Consider the following 16,613-nt stretch of genomic DNA (forward strand, 5'->3'; position numbering starts at 1 on the left):
TCTGTTGTCAAACTATGTTACCACAGAAATATCCAGGTTATCAACTGTCGCCAGTTTTTCCACAGTTGCACCTCTTCCTTTTTTTTTAAATTTCTTTTCGGTAGGAACTTTATAACCCGGAATCCGATTGGCTTTTATGGTTCCTAGCGTAAAAACGCTTTATTTTCCACATAAATCAACTGCGGTAAGGACGTCTACGAGTTGTCAAAGAATAATTTGTAGTTGAATCCGTCGGTAATAGTTCTCGGCAGTCGAACAACAACGTCACTGAATGTACTAATTTTTTGCAAATCGGTGTACAACTGTACATGTCCTTGGGCTCAAGTATAAAGTTCAAAGTCGTACCTGAACCCAGAGCTACCACTGAGAACAAAATGTTGATATCCCCATCTCTGTGGTTTTGTTTGGGTCGTATTGACGCATAGATGCTCTGCTTTTGGTTGGTATAATTTGTTCATCTTCTGCCATATATTCTTCTCTAGAAACAGTAAGGAGTCTCTGCCTTGTTTCATCCAAAAATGGTCTTATTTTATAAAGGGGATCATGTCCTGTATCTGATTGTTTCTTGTTCTATATATTTGAACATTCCGTCTGTAAATAAGTACTTGTAGAATTGTATTGTCGTATGATCACCTGTGAATGCGGTTTCGTTTCAAATCTCGCACTTCTATTTGAGGGAGGTACCATCTGGAATAGAGACATTTTATCTTATAATTCCCAATCGGATACATCAGACTCTGGAATATATAGAGGCGGAATATTTTTGCATCTGTTTAAATTGTGCTTATCATCTGAAAAATCTGCTGTTGTCGGGAAAATTTTGTATAGAAGTTTGGATACCTCCGTAAAACCGGTGTGGGTCCATATCTGAATTCTGTTATGTCGGTATAAAATGAACGTATATTTCTGCATGGTGTTCCATATTTGATCCAAACCGTTTTCTCAACTTATAAGTACTTGTTACTTTATAAATATTTATATTATTTGCTTTACTGATAAATTTTATTTTTATATTTTGTATACAATTTTTAATTTCTAAAACACGCGTTTCTCGTAATGCAGCCTTTGTGACGAGTTTGAGGGAAAAATGTGTTGCTGAAACTCGTTCATAGATGACGTTTATCAATAAAATTTAGAGCGTTTATGTTACTAATTTCACACTGTGTGCACAAAACAACAGAACTTGTTAAAAACTAGAAAATATCGACAAAAATACGGTTTGACTCATGCATATATGAGCCACCATGCAGTAAAGGGTTAACTATTAATTAATTATTCTGTTTTATTAAACGGCATTGAGACTGTCAATTAACAATATTTTATACCCAACGTGAAAATATTTTAGTTATATTTTTGAATAAAAAAATCTCAGTTTTGTGAATAACAATTTTAAACAATTTTCTGGTTATTTGCCAATTTTGTTTTCAATCATAAATTTGCAGTCAATGAGTTGGTAATAGCTAAAAAATTATTGAAAAATATGAATTGTAAATTATTTAAGGGACAAAATTGTTAGTAACTATCTTTTTAAAGTAATCACAAAGTAGTAAGGAACAAAAATTAGTTGGTGCAGTCAAAGGAAGGGAACTTTGAACTTGCCATATTAATTTGTTGCAAAGTTGTAGTTAATAGAATAGAAAATAGAACGTGGAAAGATCCGGAACGAACTTCAGAAAAGTGTATCGATCTGAAATGTAAAATTAGAAACAGAAAACAAAATAGAAATAACATCTACTAGTAGTTTCAACACTTTTACAAAATCTAACCATTTCCACAAACAAAAGATCATTTATCATTTCATATTCGTCAAAAAGAGTTTAGGAACGTTACCATCATAAAACATTTATTAATTTATGTTGATAGAATGTGTCATACTTGGGACTCATCCGTGTAAAAAAAGATGGCTAGTACAAAAGAAAACTTAAACATTTAACCACACACACATTTATTTTTTAATATTTTTATAACTAAAAACAAACAATAATTTAGTTTTGTTGTTCATTTTTCGTTTCATTGAATTCCGAGCTTTTTGGTTCTTCGTTCAATTTTAAGCTACTTTGAAGAGACAACCTATCATTGATATTTTCGTCGGTCATTTTTTCATTTGAATGTTTGGATTCATTTGGGATTTGATGACTTTCCGAACATTGTAGATCTTCAATCCGCCGTTCGTCTATTTGTGTGTCAATTTTATTTAATACGTCCAATTTCTTGACACGAACTTGAACTGAATTAATGTTAAATTTACTTAGTTCATTTATCCGTGATTGCGAATCAGTCACTTTACTAATATTTTCGTTTGATTTAGAGGGAACGATTTCGGTTGTTGAAAAAAATGATGTTTTCTCCTCCTATGGAAAAAAAAAAACAAAATTGCTATTACTTATGTATGAATCTTAATACCACTAACTATTGTAACATAAGATTAAAAATCAACAAAATAAATGCATAGAGATTGTTCAGACAAGCCAAATATTAGCATAAACCATTCAAAAATCTCACCCACATAGATTCGAGTCATCATTTTTTTAATTTTATCTCTGACAATTTTTTTTTTAAATACCCATTACTTTAAAAATAAATATATATTTTAGCACCAGTATTGAGTCCAACTAAACGTTGGAATAAGAATGTTACTATCTCAAATAAAAATATAGTTTAGACCTATAAAATTCTTATTTCATGATGTAGTTGTCCAGATTCCAGAACACAAGAGTTTGAAAAACTATATTATTGTTTGAAAACAAAGTATTGAAGTCTTAATCTTATTTGCTTTGGTTAAATTCAAATTGTTTTGGAATAACACATAAAGGATGGGTAAATTGTATTTAATCTTCGAATTCCCAGAGTAAAATAACAATTTTGCTAATTGAAAAATGGACCTTGCTTTTATAATTATTGCACTTTCAAACTATCCCTTATTGAAATCCATTAAAATAGTAATTATTAAAATCGTTCAAAACGTATACTTCAACCGTTTTTTTTTTTGGTTCAAAATTTGTTGTTCTATTTTTAATTTAACATTATTTTTGAATCGATATTTTTCGAAATTTTTCTAATGTCAGTTAAATTTTCAAATAATTTTAGCAGTTTAACGACTTAGCTGGTACACCAACCCTATCTTAGTCTCCTGAACGCACCCTTGCAAGGCCTTGTTATAAATTCTATTCTGTTAGTCAATTGCTGTTGTTTTATAAAATACACAAGGCTCGAAAGTTAACTTTGCAGAAAACGCTAAAGGTTCTATATAATGGATCAGTACATACAATTCATAGAACCTAGGAGTAATTGATACACCTATTTATACAAAATCAAATTGATATATCCACTGAGGATATCATTATCGTTAACAAGCGAATAATAAGTTCTCACAAATCCCACATGACCATATTTTCCTGTTAAACTTTGTAAATCATGATGTTGTCGAAGAAATAACTTTTTTAAGATGTTACAGGGGTTTCGAAAATGTCAAATGTCCAAAATAAATACATAAACGACGGTACTTTGTATCGTTTGAGAAAATAAATGTAGTTTAATTGTTTTTCTATCGGAAAAAATAATAAAGTCTTATCGAAAAAATCTATAAATGTTTCTAGATACTAAATCAATATTGATTGAATTAAGAAGCTTGAGCTTGATAATGATCATTTCATATAAAGAAAAAATAAGTATAACTAAGGCGTATACGTACTTTTAAGCTCGCATGTTCGAAAATCCAATTCAAACGCCCATGTTCCTAATTTCGATCGAAAGTGAATTGAAATCACTTTTCAATTTCACGTGAAATGAAATTGCATTTCTTCAATTCGATCGAATTCGAAAACTTCGAAATTGCTTCGAACTGTCAGAATTGAAGAATCATACATTTTTATTTTGTTTCTGAAGTAAAATGTTTGCTGTTTTGAAGATGGATGCAATATTATTACCAATTTTGAGTGAAAAAAGGAAGAAGAATTCAAGAGATAAAATAAGAAAGAAAAAAATATATTGGATTTGCTGACACATTTTACGTGTGTGAAAATTATGTAGAATTGTTCTGATAAATTAAGTTATTTTAGATTAAGCAAAGACGCTTTTTTATATGTTCTAAGGGAAAAAGAACCTTTTATAATACCTTCTTCAATTCAAAACTTGCTGCAACACTCCGATTAATAGTAGAAGGAAGCTTTCAAAGATCAATTCACAAAATTTAAAAATGTGATTTGAATGCGTTCGAAAAATGGAACAAACTGAAATACAGAACATCAATTTGCATGTTCGAAAATCCAATTCACGATAACGAATTGTGGAACACCCAATTTCACTTTCGCAAAGTGTATTCATAATAAGTGAAATGCAGAACATGGGCAAAAATAACGAATTGTGGAACACCCTAATTCACTTTCGCAAAGTGTATTCACAATGAGTAAAATGCAGAACATGGGCGCCTTACATCTTGGATCAACCATAACAATATGCTTAAAGAGTACCAATCGGGATTTAGAGCGGGAATGTAGCTGAATCTTTTGTAGCGCAGGGAAAGAAATTATACGCTGGAAGATACACGGGCTGCTGTCTGGCATGGTGAAGTAGTATCAGAATGGTTTGAAACGAAAATTGGAGTGAGGAAAGGTTGTACTCTAAGCATTTTGCTGTTTGCGCTATTTATCGACGATGTTGTGGACATCCTGCCTAGTGGAATTAAAGTCGGCAGTAATACTATATCTAAACCATAGCACGAAATTTTAAGTTTTTAAATCTGTTGCAAAATCAATCATGCTTTACGCAGCGCAGGTATGGGGAGGTCAGCAATATGATGAAGTTGAAAAACTTTTACGCTTCTACTTAAAACGCATGTTCAGACTATCATCGAACACACCAAACTATGCTTTGAACCTGGAAACTGGATTATCACCGTTATATAACATTATGAAGGTCTTAAACATGGATGAAGGTCGACTTCCGAAGAAGATCATGATGATAACAGTGATCAGAAAAGTTGGATGGTATGATAAGTGGCTGGATCATGCACGTTTGTGTAATTTCGATCTAAGCCTAGACCAAGAGCCTCCCAATAACTGGAAACAAAGACTGTACGAGATCATTTCCAACACAGATATAAACTGCTGGAATGAGTATGAAAGTAAAGCAAGAGGATCCCTTTATAGATGGGTGTACAGTATACACTCAACTATAACCTTCAACATGCAAACTACTTCAGAGACGAACTAGTCGTAGAATCTATCTCAATGATGCTAAGGACGAGGGTAAAACTTCTTAAGCTTAATTATAGGCCACACCGAGATGACCTTCCAATATTGTGCAATATATTTAACACAGCAGAAAGAGAAGACATATTTCTTTTATGGGTAGATGTCCGACTCTTCGTGAAAAAAAGCGACATTTCGTCGGTAAAGATACGCTTTCAACGGAACAAGTTTGGAATATATTGAACGAATTTTCAGAAAAGCTATTACTTTATAAGTTAGAATATTAAATGCTAGCTTCTAATATTTCAAGTAAATCATTAGTGATTCATTTTATTTTTCTTTAAAAATATTTCTTATTTAAATTTAAAAATTGTTTGTTAATTTCATAAACAGTATACCAAATGGCAGACGGCAGAGCCATGCCATAAAGATTTTGTAAATGTAAATTGTTAAATTCTTATGTTGTTAATAAATAAAATCATTTTAATCTAAATCAGAACATGGGCATTAGCTCAGAAAATTTCCAAAGTGCTCAAAGATTCCAAGTATGCACACAAGGATATTCAAGTTTTTTTTTACTAAACATTTTAAAATTTCAAGCTCTAAAATCTATTTTTTAATTTTTGATGTTTTTTTTTAATATATAATTATTTCCGAATTCTCGCAATTAATTTTTGTTCAAAATCGTATAATTTGTGTGTTTAATGTTGTACTTTGTTGCATTGATTCTGAATCCTAGGTTTTTTTTAAGTTTAGGCTACTAACGGCCAATTTCCTTACGCAGTTCTAAAGTAAAATAAAAACTCGATCTTATAAACTATCGGTTTATCTATAGAAAACTTTTTTTTAAATATAATGAACTAGAGCATTTCTTAACATCTTATCATGTCTGTAGAATCATTTTTGAGTTCTAGTAATTTTAGATTTTTTTTGAATGGAACTGAGTTCTAAAGTGTTTTTTTTTGCTATTTTTTCGGAGGATAGGAAGATAATTTGTTTGTTTTTTTTTTCGAAGGAATTCCCTTTAATTTAAAACTAATCATATTGCGTTAAAGGACATGACCCCCATTATATTTTGAATTATTAATTTTTTGTATATGAAAACAAAATTTGTATTTTACTTCTTTGAACTTTGTTGCTAAAAGTACTACTTTTCCAAAAACAGCACAAATTCATCAACTTTTGACAAATGGACGATCCATGGGGTGGGAAGCTCATATGAGCCATAAGGCTTGTGTAAAAAAAGATTGTGTTTAAAGATTGAAAAAAACTTTAGTCATCCTTTAAATTATTTTTATAAAATGTGTTTCTAAGAAAAAGTGCAAATATTCAGGTTCTTAAGAAGAAACCTTGAATAAGAAATCGCCAGTTTAAAATTATGTGATTTTTTTTAAAACTTTCTTTAAATTTCGTGTTCTTAATTTGTCTTCTTTCTACAAGAAAAACATATTTTGGTTTTGCTCCAGAAGGGAACCCCTTATAAAACTTTCATTTTTTTAAGGTTTCTCAAGAACCAATGGACGGATTTCAATAATTTTCTTTTTCTGTGCCAGCTCTTGATAATCAAATGATCAAATTGATTTAGATTTGTAATAATCAAAAAGTACAATTTGGTTGAAAACTTCTAACGCACTTAATAAAAAGAATATTTCATTTGCTGAAAAACTACGTAATAATGCAGGAAACGGGTCTTTCTACTTCGTTTATAAAAAACATTGAAGTTGCAAGGGGACTTCTTGATTAACGTTTTTAAAATGAATGATTCACGAGTCGTAAAAAAGTGACCACGAAAGCCATACAATATCAAAACAGTTGGTATCAAGAATGGCTAGGTCTCGCGGGGGAATGTCGAATTAGTTTTAATTTACCCATCGCTAAAAACATCTTGTACGAAGTCAATTTAGAGGTTGATGAGAAATGTAGAGCTGAATATATTCCTGATGCGTCTTATTCCTTGTACAGAACAACTTACAGCAGATTAAATCATAACCTTGCAGAGAACAACTATTTTAAGGATTCCAATAATGTCTGTGTGATTTCTATGATGGCCAGACTACTTTAGTGAACTAATAGTTTTAAATTTCATTCCACAAAAACCTGATTGTGTAATATGTTTAAACTATCAGAAAGAGAGGATTTTGTCCACTTCTTGGGTAAATGCCTCATTCTCAGAAAAATCATAAGGATGTATTCAGAAAAGACTTTTTATTGGAAGATCAAGTGATAAGTTTATTGAATGAAATGAATTTTGTCAATTTTTACGAATTTTGGAAAACTGCGCTTAGGTATAGAACTGCTGTAATGAACTAACATTTCTGATTGCGTTTCTATTCACTGTTTTTTTTAAATTATTGGTAATCTATCATTAACCTTTTTTATATTGAAAATTAATTATATTGAGGGCTTTTTACATTCATTGCGTTTTATTGTCAATGTGGCTGACGGCAATAATTATTTTTATAAATATTTTTGGTGTGTAATGTAAATCTTACTTTAATTCAATAAAATCTGTATCTATCTATCTATTAATTTTGTTTACAAAACTCGATAACGATTATATCATATAATTTATATATAAAAGCACTTTATTTAGTGCTTACCAAAAATATTTTTAAGACAAAATTTAAAATGATTTTCGAAGAAAAAAGTTATATTTTTAAATGTTAAAATCGTGCATTTTATTTTTTTCAAAATTGATTTGCAATTGAATAGAAAAGATTTTAAAATATCTTAATAAATTAAATAAATCTACTTTTAAAGTGAATTTGGTTTGGGTGCTCTAGAACTGAGATTTAAACAACAAATTTCAATAATATGAGTGTCCCAAAAACAGCAAAAGCGACACTTTTCTTAAGCTAATTGAAAAACATAATAAACTATTCATATTTATTCATTATTTATATAAAAGCTTTGAATCTCTTCAGATTTGAAGTGAAAAGAGATTCGAAACGTGTAATTTGTACTTAAACGTACCTCAAATTCAAGAACCAAGCATTTTTCTTTTTACAATTTTTAAGTTTAGTTGACTCCTTTAAGATCAATATACGAGTAAACTGACTGATAGCGATAGTAATAATAGACTCCCGAAAATTGAGCCCGAAAAAAAACTACGTCAAAAAAAGCCCGACAGTTTTTCATATAGCGTTCTTCGCATTGATAGAAATGGAAACAAGAAAAGTATATTTTATTTTTCGAAAAAAGCTACGTTCCAAAACAATTTCTTACATATCTGCGTGAAACTGTTGTAGACCAAGAGCCGGCAGCAAATTTTGGGAGTGGAGTGATAACCAAAATATATATACATATATGTGTAGATATACGCAACATTATGCCAAATTCAACCGTCTGGGAGGTTTTTTTTTCAGCCGGGGGCGGGGGTGTGGGTTCGAAAATGGTCATTTTTCCGATTTTGGGGTCGAAGTGATAGCCACTTAAATGCATATATAAGCAATAGTGGGTGGTGCCCTGATGTCAAAAAAGTGTGTTCAAGACGTTTTACTTTCAGCCTTCCCCTGCCAGACGGCTGCCAAAATGCGCGAAAATCAACTTTTTGGGTCGAAATGATAACCACATGAATGATACATTAAAAAATCAGAAAAATTCCCCTGATTCTAAAAATGTGGGTCCAAGACGTTTTTTTTCAGCCTTCCTCTTGCCAGACGCATTTTAACACTTTTTAACAACATTTTTCAACTTAAATCCTTAATAACTTTTTTTCTGTTATCCATAACCAAAAGAATCATATACCAAAATATCAGACGAATTCTCCTGTTTCTAAAAATGTGTGTCCAAGACGTTTTGTTTTCAGCCTTCCCCTTGCCAGACGCATTTTAACACTTTTTAAAAACACTTTGTTATTAGTTATTACTAAAAAAAACATCATAAACACTTCATGATTGCAAAAATGTAAGCACTCGAATTTTATAAGTCATACTTTATTATATCGATTATTGATATGATATGCATTTTTTTTTACATTGAACCACCAAAACTATGCACGTTGGACCATTAAAACTGCTCAAAATTTAATGAATATGAGTAAAACCCATCCATACTTAGGCCGCGTTTCCACTTGCAAGTCAACTCGCGGAAGTCTTGCAGAAGTTTCTTGCAGTCGCGTTTACATTGTCATGTGAATTTTTGCAATTTCTTCTGCAATAAATGTCTTGCAAGAAGCTCGCGCAACATACTGTCGCAATTTATTGCAGATGTATTTACACCAGGAGAGTAATTAATGTCGCAAGAAATCTGGTTGTTTACTTAAAATTGTGATAGGTAGTTAAAAATTTGGCAATATCTTGGAACGAAGTTTAAGGTTTCGTTGTATATATTTAAATTACCAGAATTATTTCTAATAATAAGTGTATATATATTAGAAACAAAACCGCCCTTACAATTTTCGAAAAAAAATGTTAATTAACTAATGTTTTTTTTTTTTTTTTAATTAAACGGCATTGAAGAGCATGCTCGTACAACCCATTCTGGCATCTAATTACTTTTAAAATTACTGGCTTAAACTCATTTTTATTCTTAAATGACTTAAATGAGAGCAATTTTCTCTCTTTCTGACTTTCTAACTTATTTCTTCTTTTAAAATTTGTTTCCTTAAAAGCGTTTTTAACAAAAACAAAAATTCTTTAAATAATTGTTCTTAATTAAAAAAAAAAACGACATTTGAACAGAGATTTTTATTATTATATTCTAAACAATATATCAACATAAATAAAACGTTGTCGGGCACAATTACAAGAAATAAATTCTAATTTATTTTTGTGTCAAACATTGATAAATAATAAAACAACGTTTTTATTTCATGTAGAGTTAATGTTCTTGAAAATACTCTAAACTGTGAGCTATTTTGGAGAATCCCGGTTATTCCAAAAACATGGATTACACTCGTAATCTTCAATAAAACGCATAACTTCTTCGCGAGGCCATTCACAACCTTTTATTTTACTCACTTTGTAAAGCAAAGACGTCAACCAGCTACTTGCGCGAGATATACGAAACTGTTTCGATAAGCTGCAAGAACTGTCGCGAGTCGATACAAATGTGTTTAAACTAGCAATTAATTGCACTTGCAAATACTCGCAAGAAGTTATGAAAGTACTGTAGCGATAGAAATTGCTTGGTAGTTTCCACTTGCAATTCACTGTCGGACAGACTATCGGACATTTATTGCAGAAGTTTTCTTGCAAATGGAAACGCGGCCTTAGTCCATCAGGTACAAAAGTGTGGCTTTGGTATAAAAAGAACTGAAAAATGTTTCTCGATGTCACCAGTGGATTTGACACTAGAACAAACTATCAATGCCGATGCAGCAAATAGGTTAACTGGTGTTGCATCCTTTACTAATTGCATAGCTGCCAGGCAAAAATGGGCAAAAACTCATGCGGATAGAACTGCAAATATATCATCCTTGTACAACATGTTGGGGTTATTGCAGAAGGATGACATAACGCGTGATCTTAAAAGTGGGCAGATTAAAAAATTTTCTGAAGACTTGAAGAAGTTGACAACAGAAATAGAAAATTTCAGTAACCCTTTTTCAGATATAATTCGTCAGCAGAGTGAAATTTTCTTATATAAGTGAAGAGGATATTCTAACAATAGAGGAATTTGTTTGCAAAATTTATAAAACAACCGCCCTCAAAGTGAATGATGCCAGATATGAACTATTTTACAAAACTTGTAAACCGACTTCGAAAAAAATTTTCAAAAACATTAAAAGTAAGTTAAAATTTAAAATATTTCTTTAAAACCTTAAGCAATTATATGCTTAACCATTTTATCTGAAGGTTTTGAAGGTAGTTTATTGCCACCAAACAGAAGTGTCTTACTGCAACAAATTAACCGTTGCAACTACATATGCAATATTTGGAAAAGTGCAATATTAAATACAGGAATACTACTTTCCCCATTTCAATGCGGTTGGACCATGGAGGATGACATAGTCAAATTGAAATGGTTCAACGGACTCGCGGCCTCCAGAAACCATTGAACATTTAATTAACTGTGATGAAAATGATAGTGAAGAAGACAATTGTTCGCAAAATTCTTCATCGGACGAATCTGATGATGGAGAATAGTTTTTTTTATAATTTATAATTTCTTATTTCAAAATTTCATTCAATTTTATGTCATGTAATTCAATAATTTTTGTCTAAATAAAATACAATTGTTATGCTTTGAAGGAAAACGGTGGTTTTTGTGCATTCTTTCTTTGGGGTTTTCTTTCAAGCATAAGACTGAAAAGAAAACATATTGGAAATCTTCTGATATTTTGGTATATGACTGTTTTGGTTATGGTTAATAGGAAACAAATTATTAAAGGATTTAAGTTGATTCTGTTAAAGAGTGTTAAAATGCGTCTGGCAAGGGGAAGGCTGAAAACAAAACGTCTTGGACACACATTTTTAGAATCAGGAGAATTCGTCTGATATTTTGGTATATGATTCTTTTGGTTATGGATAACAGAAAAAAAGTTATTAAGGATTTAAGTTGAAAAATGTTGTTAAAAAGTGTTAAAATGCGTCTGGCAAGAGGAAGGCTGAAAAAAAAATGTCTTGGACCCACATTTTTAGAATCAGGGGAATTTTTCTGATTTTTTGATGTATCATTCATGTGGTTATCATTTCGACCGAAAAAGTTGATTTTCGCGCATTTTGGCGGCCGTCTGGCAAGGGGAAGGCTGAAAGTAAAACGTCTTGGACACACTTTTCTGACATCAGTGGACCATCTACTATTGATTATATATTAATTTAAGTGGTTATCACTTCGACCCAAAAAGTTGATTTTCGCGCATTTTGGCGGCCGTCTGGCAAGAGGAAGGCTGAAAGTAAAACGTCTTGGACACACTTTTTTGACATCAGGGCACCACCCCCTATTGTTTATATATGCATTTAAGTGGTTAGACCCCAAAATCGGAAAAATGACCATTTTCGAACCCCCACCCCCGCCCCCGGCTGTAAAAAAAACCTGCCAGACGGTTGAATTTGGCATAATGTTGCGTATATCTACACATATATGTATATATATTTTGGTTATCACTCCACTCCCAAAATTTGCTGCCGGCTCTTAGACTATTGTGTTTTAGCTCAAAAAATGGCATATTTTAAAAACTGTTGGAATCTTGGAATGCTTTCATATGTAGGGAGTCATTTAAATTTAAAAGTTAGACCATACCTTGCTGGACAACAGTGTTCTAACATAATTTGATAACTAAAGTTGCCACTTTAGCAATTGAAATCTGTAAATGTAAGGTTAAGATACAAGTTATGTTATTTAAGTTGTGTAAGCCTCCTTTACAAAACATTAAAGAACATTTTTAAGCGGTGAGTAAAAACTCATCTAAGTGTGATTAAAAGTCTGGATCCGTCCTTGCGTCCTAGTCATTGTGAAAGATAGTATATATGTCTAATGCCCTTCCACCCTTTGATGTGAAAAATATATAAAAAGAAAATAAAGCGCATGAAAAGTAAATAGTTTGATGGGTTTATGTGCATGTGTTACTTTTACACTTTATGAAACTGACAACGTTCACAACATTTTACATAATGCAGCTTCTTTTTATTACTTTTTGACAAACCGCCCATATTAATGTATTTTTTTTTAAATATGGTATTATTGCACATTAACTGTCCTTGTTGTCTGTAATTCAATTCAAATCTAATATGAATCTAAAAATAAGGTCTTTGAAAGAAGTAAAAACATTGCTAAACCGAGTTCTAATACCTGCTATCCGAGAGTCTAATAAATCGAAGTTCTATTTCAGACTGAGATCTAAATAAAAGTTCTAACGCTTTAGAATGTGATGAAGAAACTAGTTAGAAATCATTGGAGTTCTAATTTATTAATAAATCGAGTTTAAGGAACTATTACTTTGTCAAGAAATTGACCGAAACATTCTTAAGAAAATCAATAAGTACTTAAATTAAACCTAAATTATGAAACTTGAGAGTTCGAACTAAAGGTAAAATGTTGGAAGAATGCAAAAACAATCTCATTTTTCGAATTGGTAATTTTGTTTGTTGTGTTGATGGTATAAAATAGAAAGTATTTGTTTCGAAAAGATTTTGTTTTTAATTTATGTTTTCTGATAATAGAACAATAAATAAAACATTCTATACTCAAAAGGCGTTTAGATTATCAAAAACCGTTTAGGCCCAACATATGAAATATCGATATTTTCGTCATCTGATGTTTTGTAGCTTTTAAACCCTTAAAAATAATAAATTGGGTGGTGCAACAGTCCGTTGAGAACTAGGGCCTATTCACTTACAACTCTCAACCATTCCTGTATGTGAGTAATGTTGTCAGGGATGGATCCTTGCTCGTAGAAAAAAAATGTTCCCCACTTAAGTTTTTTCGTAGAAAAACTTTTTTTGTAGTATTTAACGTTCAAAAATAGTAGCCTACAAACCTTAATAATTTTATATGCTCACGTGGGGTTTTTTAGGACTCTTTGTCTCTAATTAATAAAGATGTGCTCAGTGTATATGTACCAATTTACATCGATATGCGAATTTTAACTAGGCTAATATAAAACGATAATAACAAGGATGTATATTCTTTTTTTCGCCATTGGGTAAGTTATAACTTCAAAATAAATTAGAAATTAAAATCTTATAGTTTCAAAAGTATAATATTTTTTAAATTATGCATTCGCAAAATAGAAGATTTAAAGAAATAATGTCAGGCAAATTTATTGAAACATTGGGCAGGTTCAGCAGATATAAGGAACTTGAAAGTAAGGCAAGTTTCTAGTATTTGATTGGCCAGCTGCCAAAAAATTGCTTTCCACTTAAGGCAACTTTATTGGAAAGTTGACTGGAAAGTTAGTAAAGAAAAATCTCCCTAACTATCAAGTCAATTGTTTTTTGATTCAACTAAAAGCTGAACTTTATTACTCTATGAATTATTTATTTTCTGCATAATTCCATTTAATCTTTTTTGTGAAAGGGTTCCTTGAGAGAAATAAGTAATATTTCTATACAATACAAAATACAAATCGTGATGGATTTGTAGCTTGTCTGAGGAGTGTTTTGCAGACAATAATGTTTTTGATAATTTTTGTACAATGAACTCTGAAGGTAGAGGTTAGTAAATAAAAGTTCCAAGTTTGAAGATTATGAAAGCTGAAAAACTAACTAGTTGCCTTGGTCAAAATGTACGTTCAGAGAATGCAGTTGACTGCAAATGAAGTCCCTAAAGTTGTCTGAACCTGCCCATTAATTTAATTAATCTAAAAAAAATAAGCAAACGAATACAAGTGGCTTTTTGTGAACTTTTAAGGAACTATATATAGACCATTAAGAAAAGGCGTGGCATATTTTAATATTTGAGACGACTGTTTTAAAGTGTCTGGAAGATGCTTATCAGTTTGGTAGAAAATATCATTCAAGTTTAAAAATACAGTACATTATATTTTCAATACTAACCTTTCCTTCAGAGTTACATTCAGAATCAGAATCAGAATGAGAACCAGGGCTGGACTGTTCGTCTATTTCAACACATTCATAGATTTCATCTTGGTGATGCGATCTAGCTCTTGGCAAATAAACCCCATGACCCTTCCGCGAAAGGGGTTTACTTGTGCGAAGTCGTTTTAATGAACTATGAGGATCATTCTCAGGAATTGAGTCGTCACTATGGGTAAGTCTTTTTCTTTTGTTGGGATTTAAATTACTTTCTTTTTCTGTCTGAACCTTTTTGAGCAAAGAAATAATATATTTAAAATATGTATCCTAAAGTTATACTTAGTGAAAGTTAAACTCACCGTCTTTTTGAAAATACCTGTATTTATAGGTTTTGAGGGGATTATTGGGGTTGAATCTACGCACTCTCTTCTATAGTAATTTGTGCCTTTCCTCTCAATAACACCAAGCTCGTGAAAATTTTGAAGCGATTGCCTTACTACAGTCTTCAAAAACGGTACTGGTACATTATTTTTCATTTTTTCTTTTACAAAACCGTAAATATTTGAAAGATTTGGTTTTTCTAATCCCTCATAAATAGCTTTGATAACATGACGATTAACTTTTTTAGGTAAACCGAATTTATCCATTGAGAATTTATTTTATAAGATTAAGAATTATTAAATACAAAACAAAAATTTTATTTTATTCAATTGATTGAAATGAAGTAAATATCAAAATAAAAGTGATGAGATAAAATCCAAAACGAGTAAAGTAAAAATTAAATTTCAAGAGTAAATAAATTAGTTTGAAGATAGTTTTTGGATCATTTAAAGTTTCATTATTTTGTTGTTGACGAACGGATGAGAGGACTTTTGGATCATTGATAAAATTGACTAAAGTTTCCAGTAAGTAGTTCTGTTAAAGGATGTTTTAGAGATCCAAAAATTATATGTTTATGAAAGTTTTGTTTAGGGTATTTATTTTGTTGTATGTTGCATAATTTCATCCAAGCTGCTATTAATTTAAACTAAAAATTAAAATATCTGCGTCACTTCCCCATATATTTTAAACTTTATTGTAAAAGTAGTACAAGTAGCGTCATTTACCGATGGAGGCAATTGACATTTGCACCAATCTCTTTAACATTGCACGAATAATGCATATTATCCTGTGCATTGAAAGATCGCTGTGGTTCATCCTATCCCGAAAAAGGGAAAGGACAACTCCAACCCGTCAAATCTTCGGTCGATAAGACTTCTTACGAAGTGGTCTGCGGACAACAAAATAATTCCGGATAGACAGTTCGGGTTTAAGGCGGGTCATGACACAGTTCATGCTGCGTCTAAACTCGTTTAAATCAAAACAACAATGCACAGGTGCTGTTGTGGTTGATTTGGAAAAGGTCTTTGACACCGTATGGTTAGAGGGTCTTTACCTAAAACTGAGCAGGCTTGGCATAAGCAAGCCATTGTTGTATATACTTTATGATATGCTTAACAGTAGAAAGTTTGTTGTCAAAAGTGGCAATGTAACTTCTACCACAACATTCTCAATTAAAAATGGTCTTCAACAGGGAGCGGTGAATTCGCCGATTCTCTTCAGCATTTACACCAGCGATCTGATAGGTAGTCCTATAAAGGCAATTGCGTACGTTGACGATCTAATTGCTTACAGCACGGCACGAAGTTTTTAAGATGGAATTAATACAAATTAATAAAAAAAAAGTGCGTTGGACTGTCAAGCAAGAGTTCTTGAGTTCGATCCCTGCCTGTGCCACCAACCTTTTTTTCAAGGGTACTGCCTCTTGCGATTAATTGACAAATCTTCCAAGAGTAATTCTTGTCATTAAAAGTGCTAAAATTACCCGTTCGGTTCCGGCATATAAACATCAATGAATAACAAAGTGGAACCTTTTGCCAAACACTTTAAACAGAGTTTCACTCCAAAACCATCAACAGACCAAGCCTTCCTGAACAAAGTAGAAACCTCCATCCAGTTGACTCAA

The 16,613-nt window shown here is 31.5% G+C and overlaps 1 protein-coding gene across 1 annotated transcript; it reads right to left on the bottom strand.

Moving 5' to 3' along the window:
- Window positions 1–1,921: 1,921 nt before the first annotated feature.
- LOC129951327 (uncharacterized) lies at window positions 1,922–15,360 on the bottom strand. The gene is made up of 3 exons (XM_056063423.1): window positions 14,968–15,360; window positions 14,630–14,896; window positions 1,922–2,351 (listed from the first exon to the last, which is right to left on the bottom strand). Exons 1-3 carry the CDS (start codon window positions 15,253–15,255, stop codon window positions 1,986–1,988), a joined length of 921 nt encoding a protein of 306 aa, XP_055919398.1. The 5' UTR covers window positions 15,256–15,360; the 3' UTR covers window positions 1,922–1,985.
- Between the last annotated feature and the right edge of the window lie 1,253 nt (window positions 15,361–16,613).

This window comes from Eupeodes corollae, chromosome 3, assembly GCF_945859685.1.
Source record: "Eupeodes corollae chromosome 3, idEupCoro1.1, whole genome shotgun sequence".
NCBI lineage: Eukaryota > Metazoa > Arthropoda > Insecta > Diptera > Syrphidae > Eupeodes > Eupeodes corollae.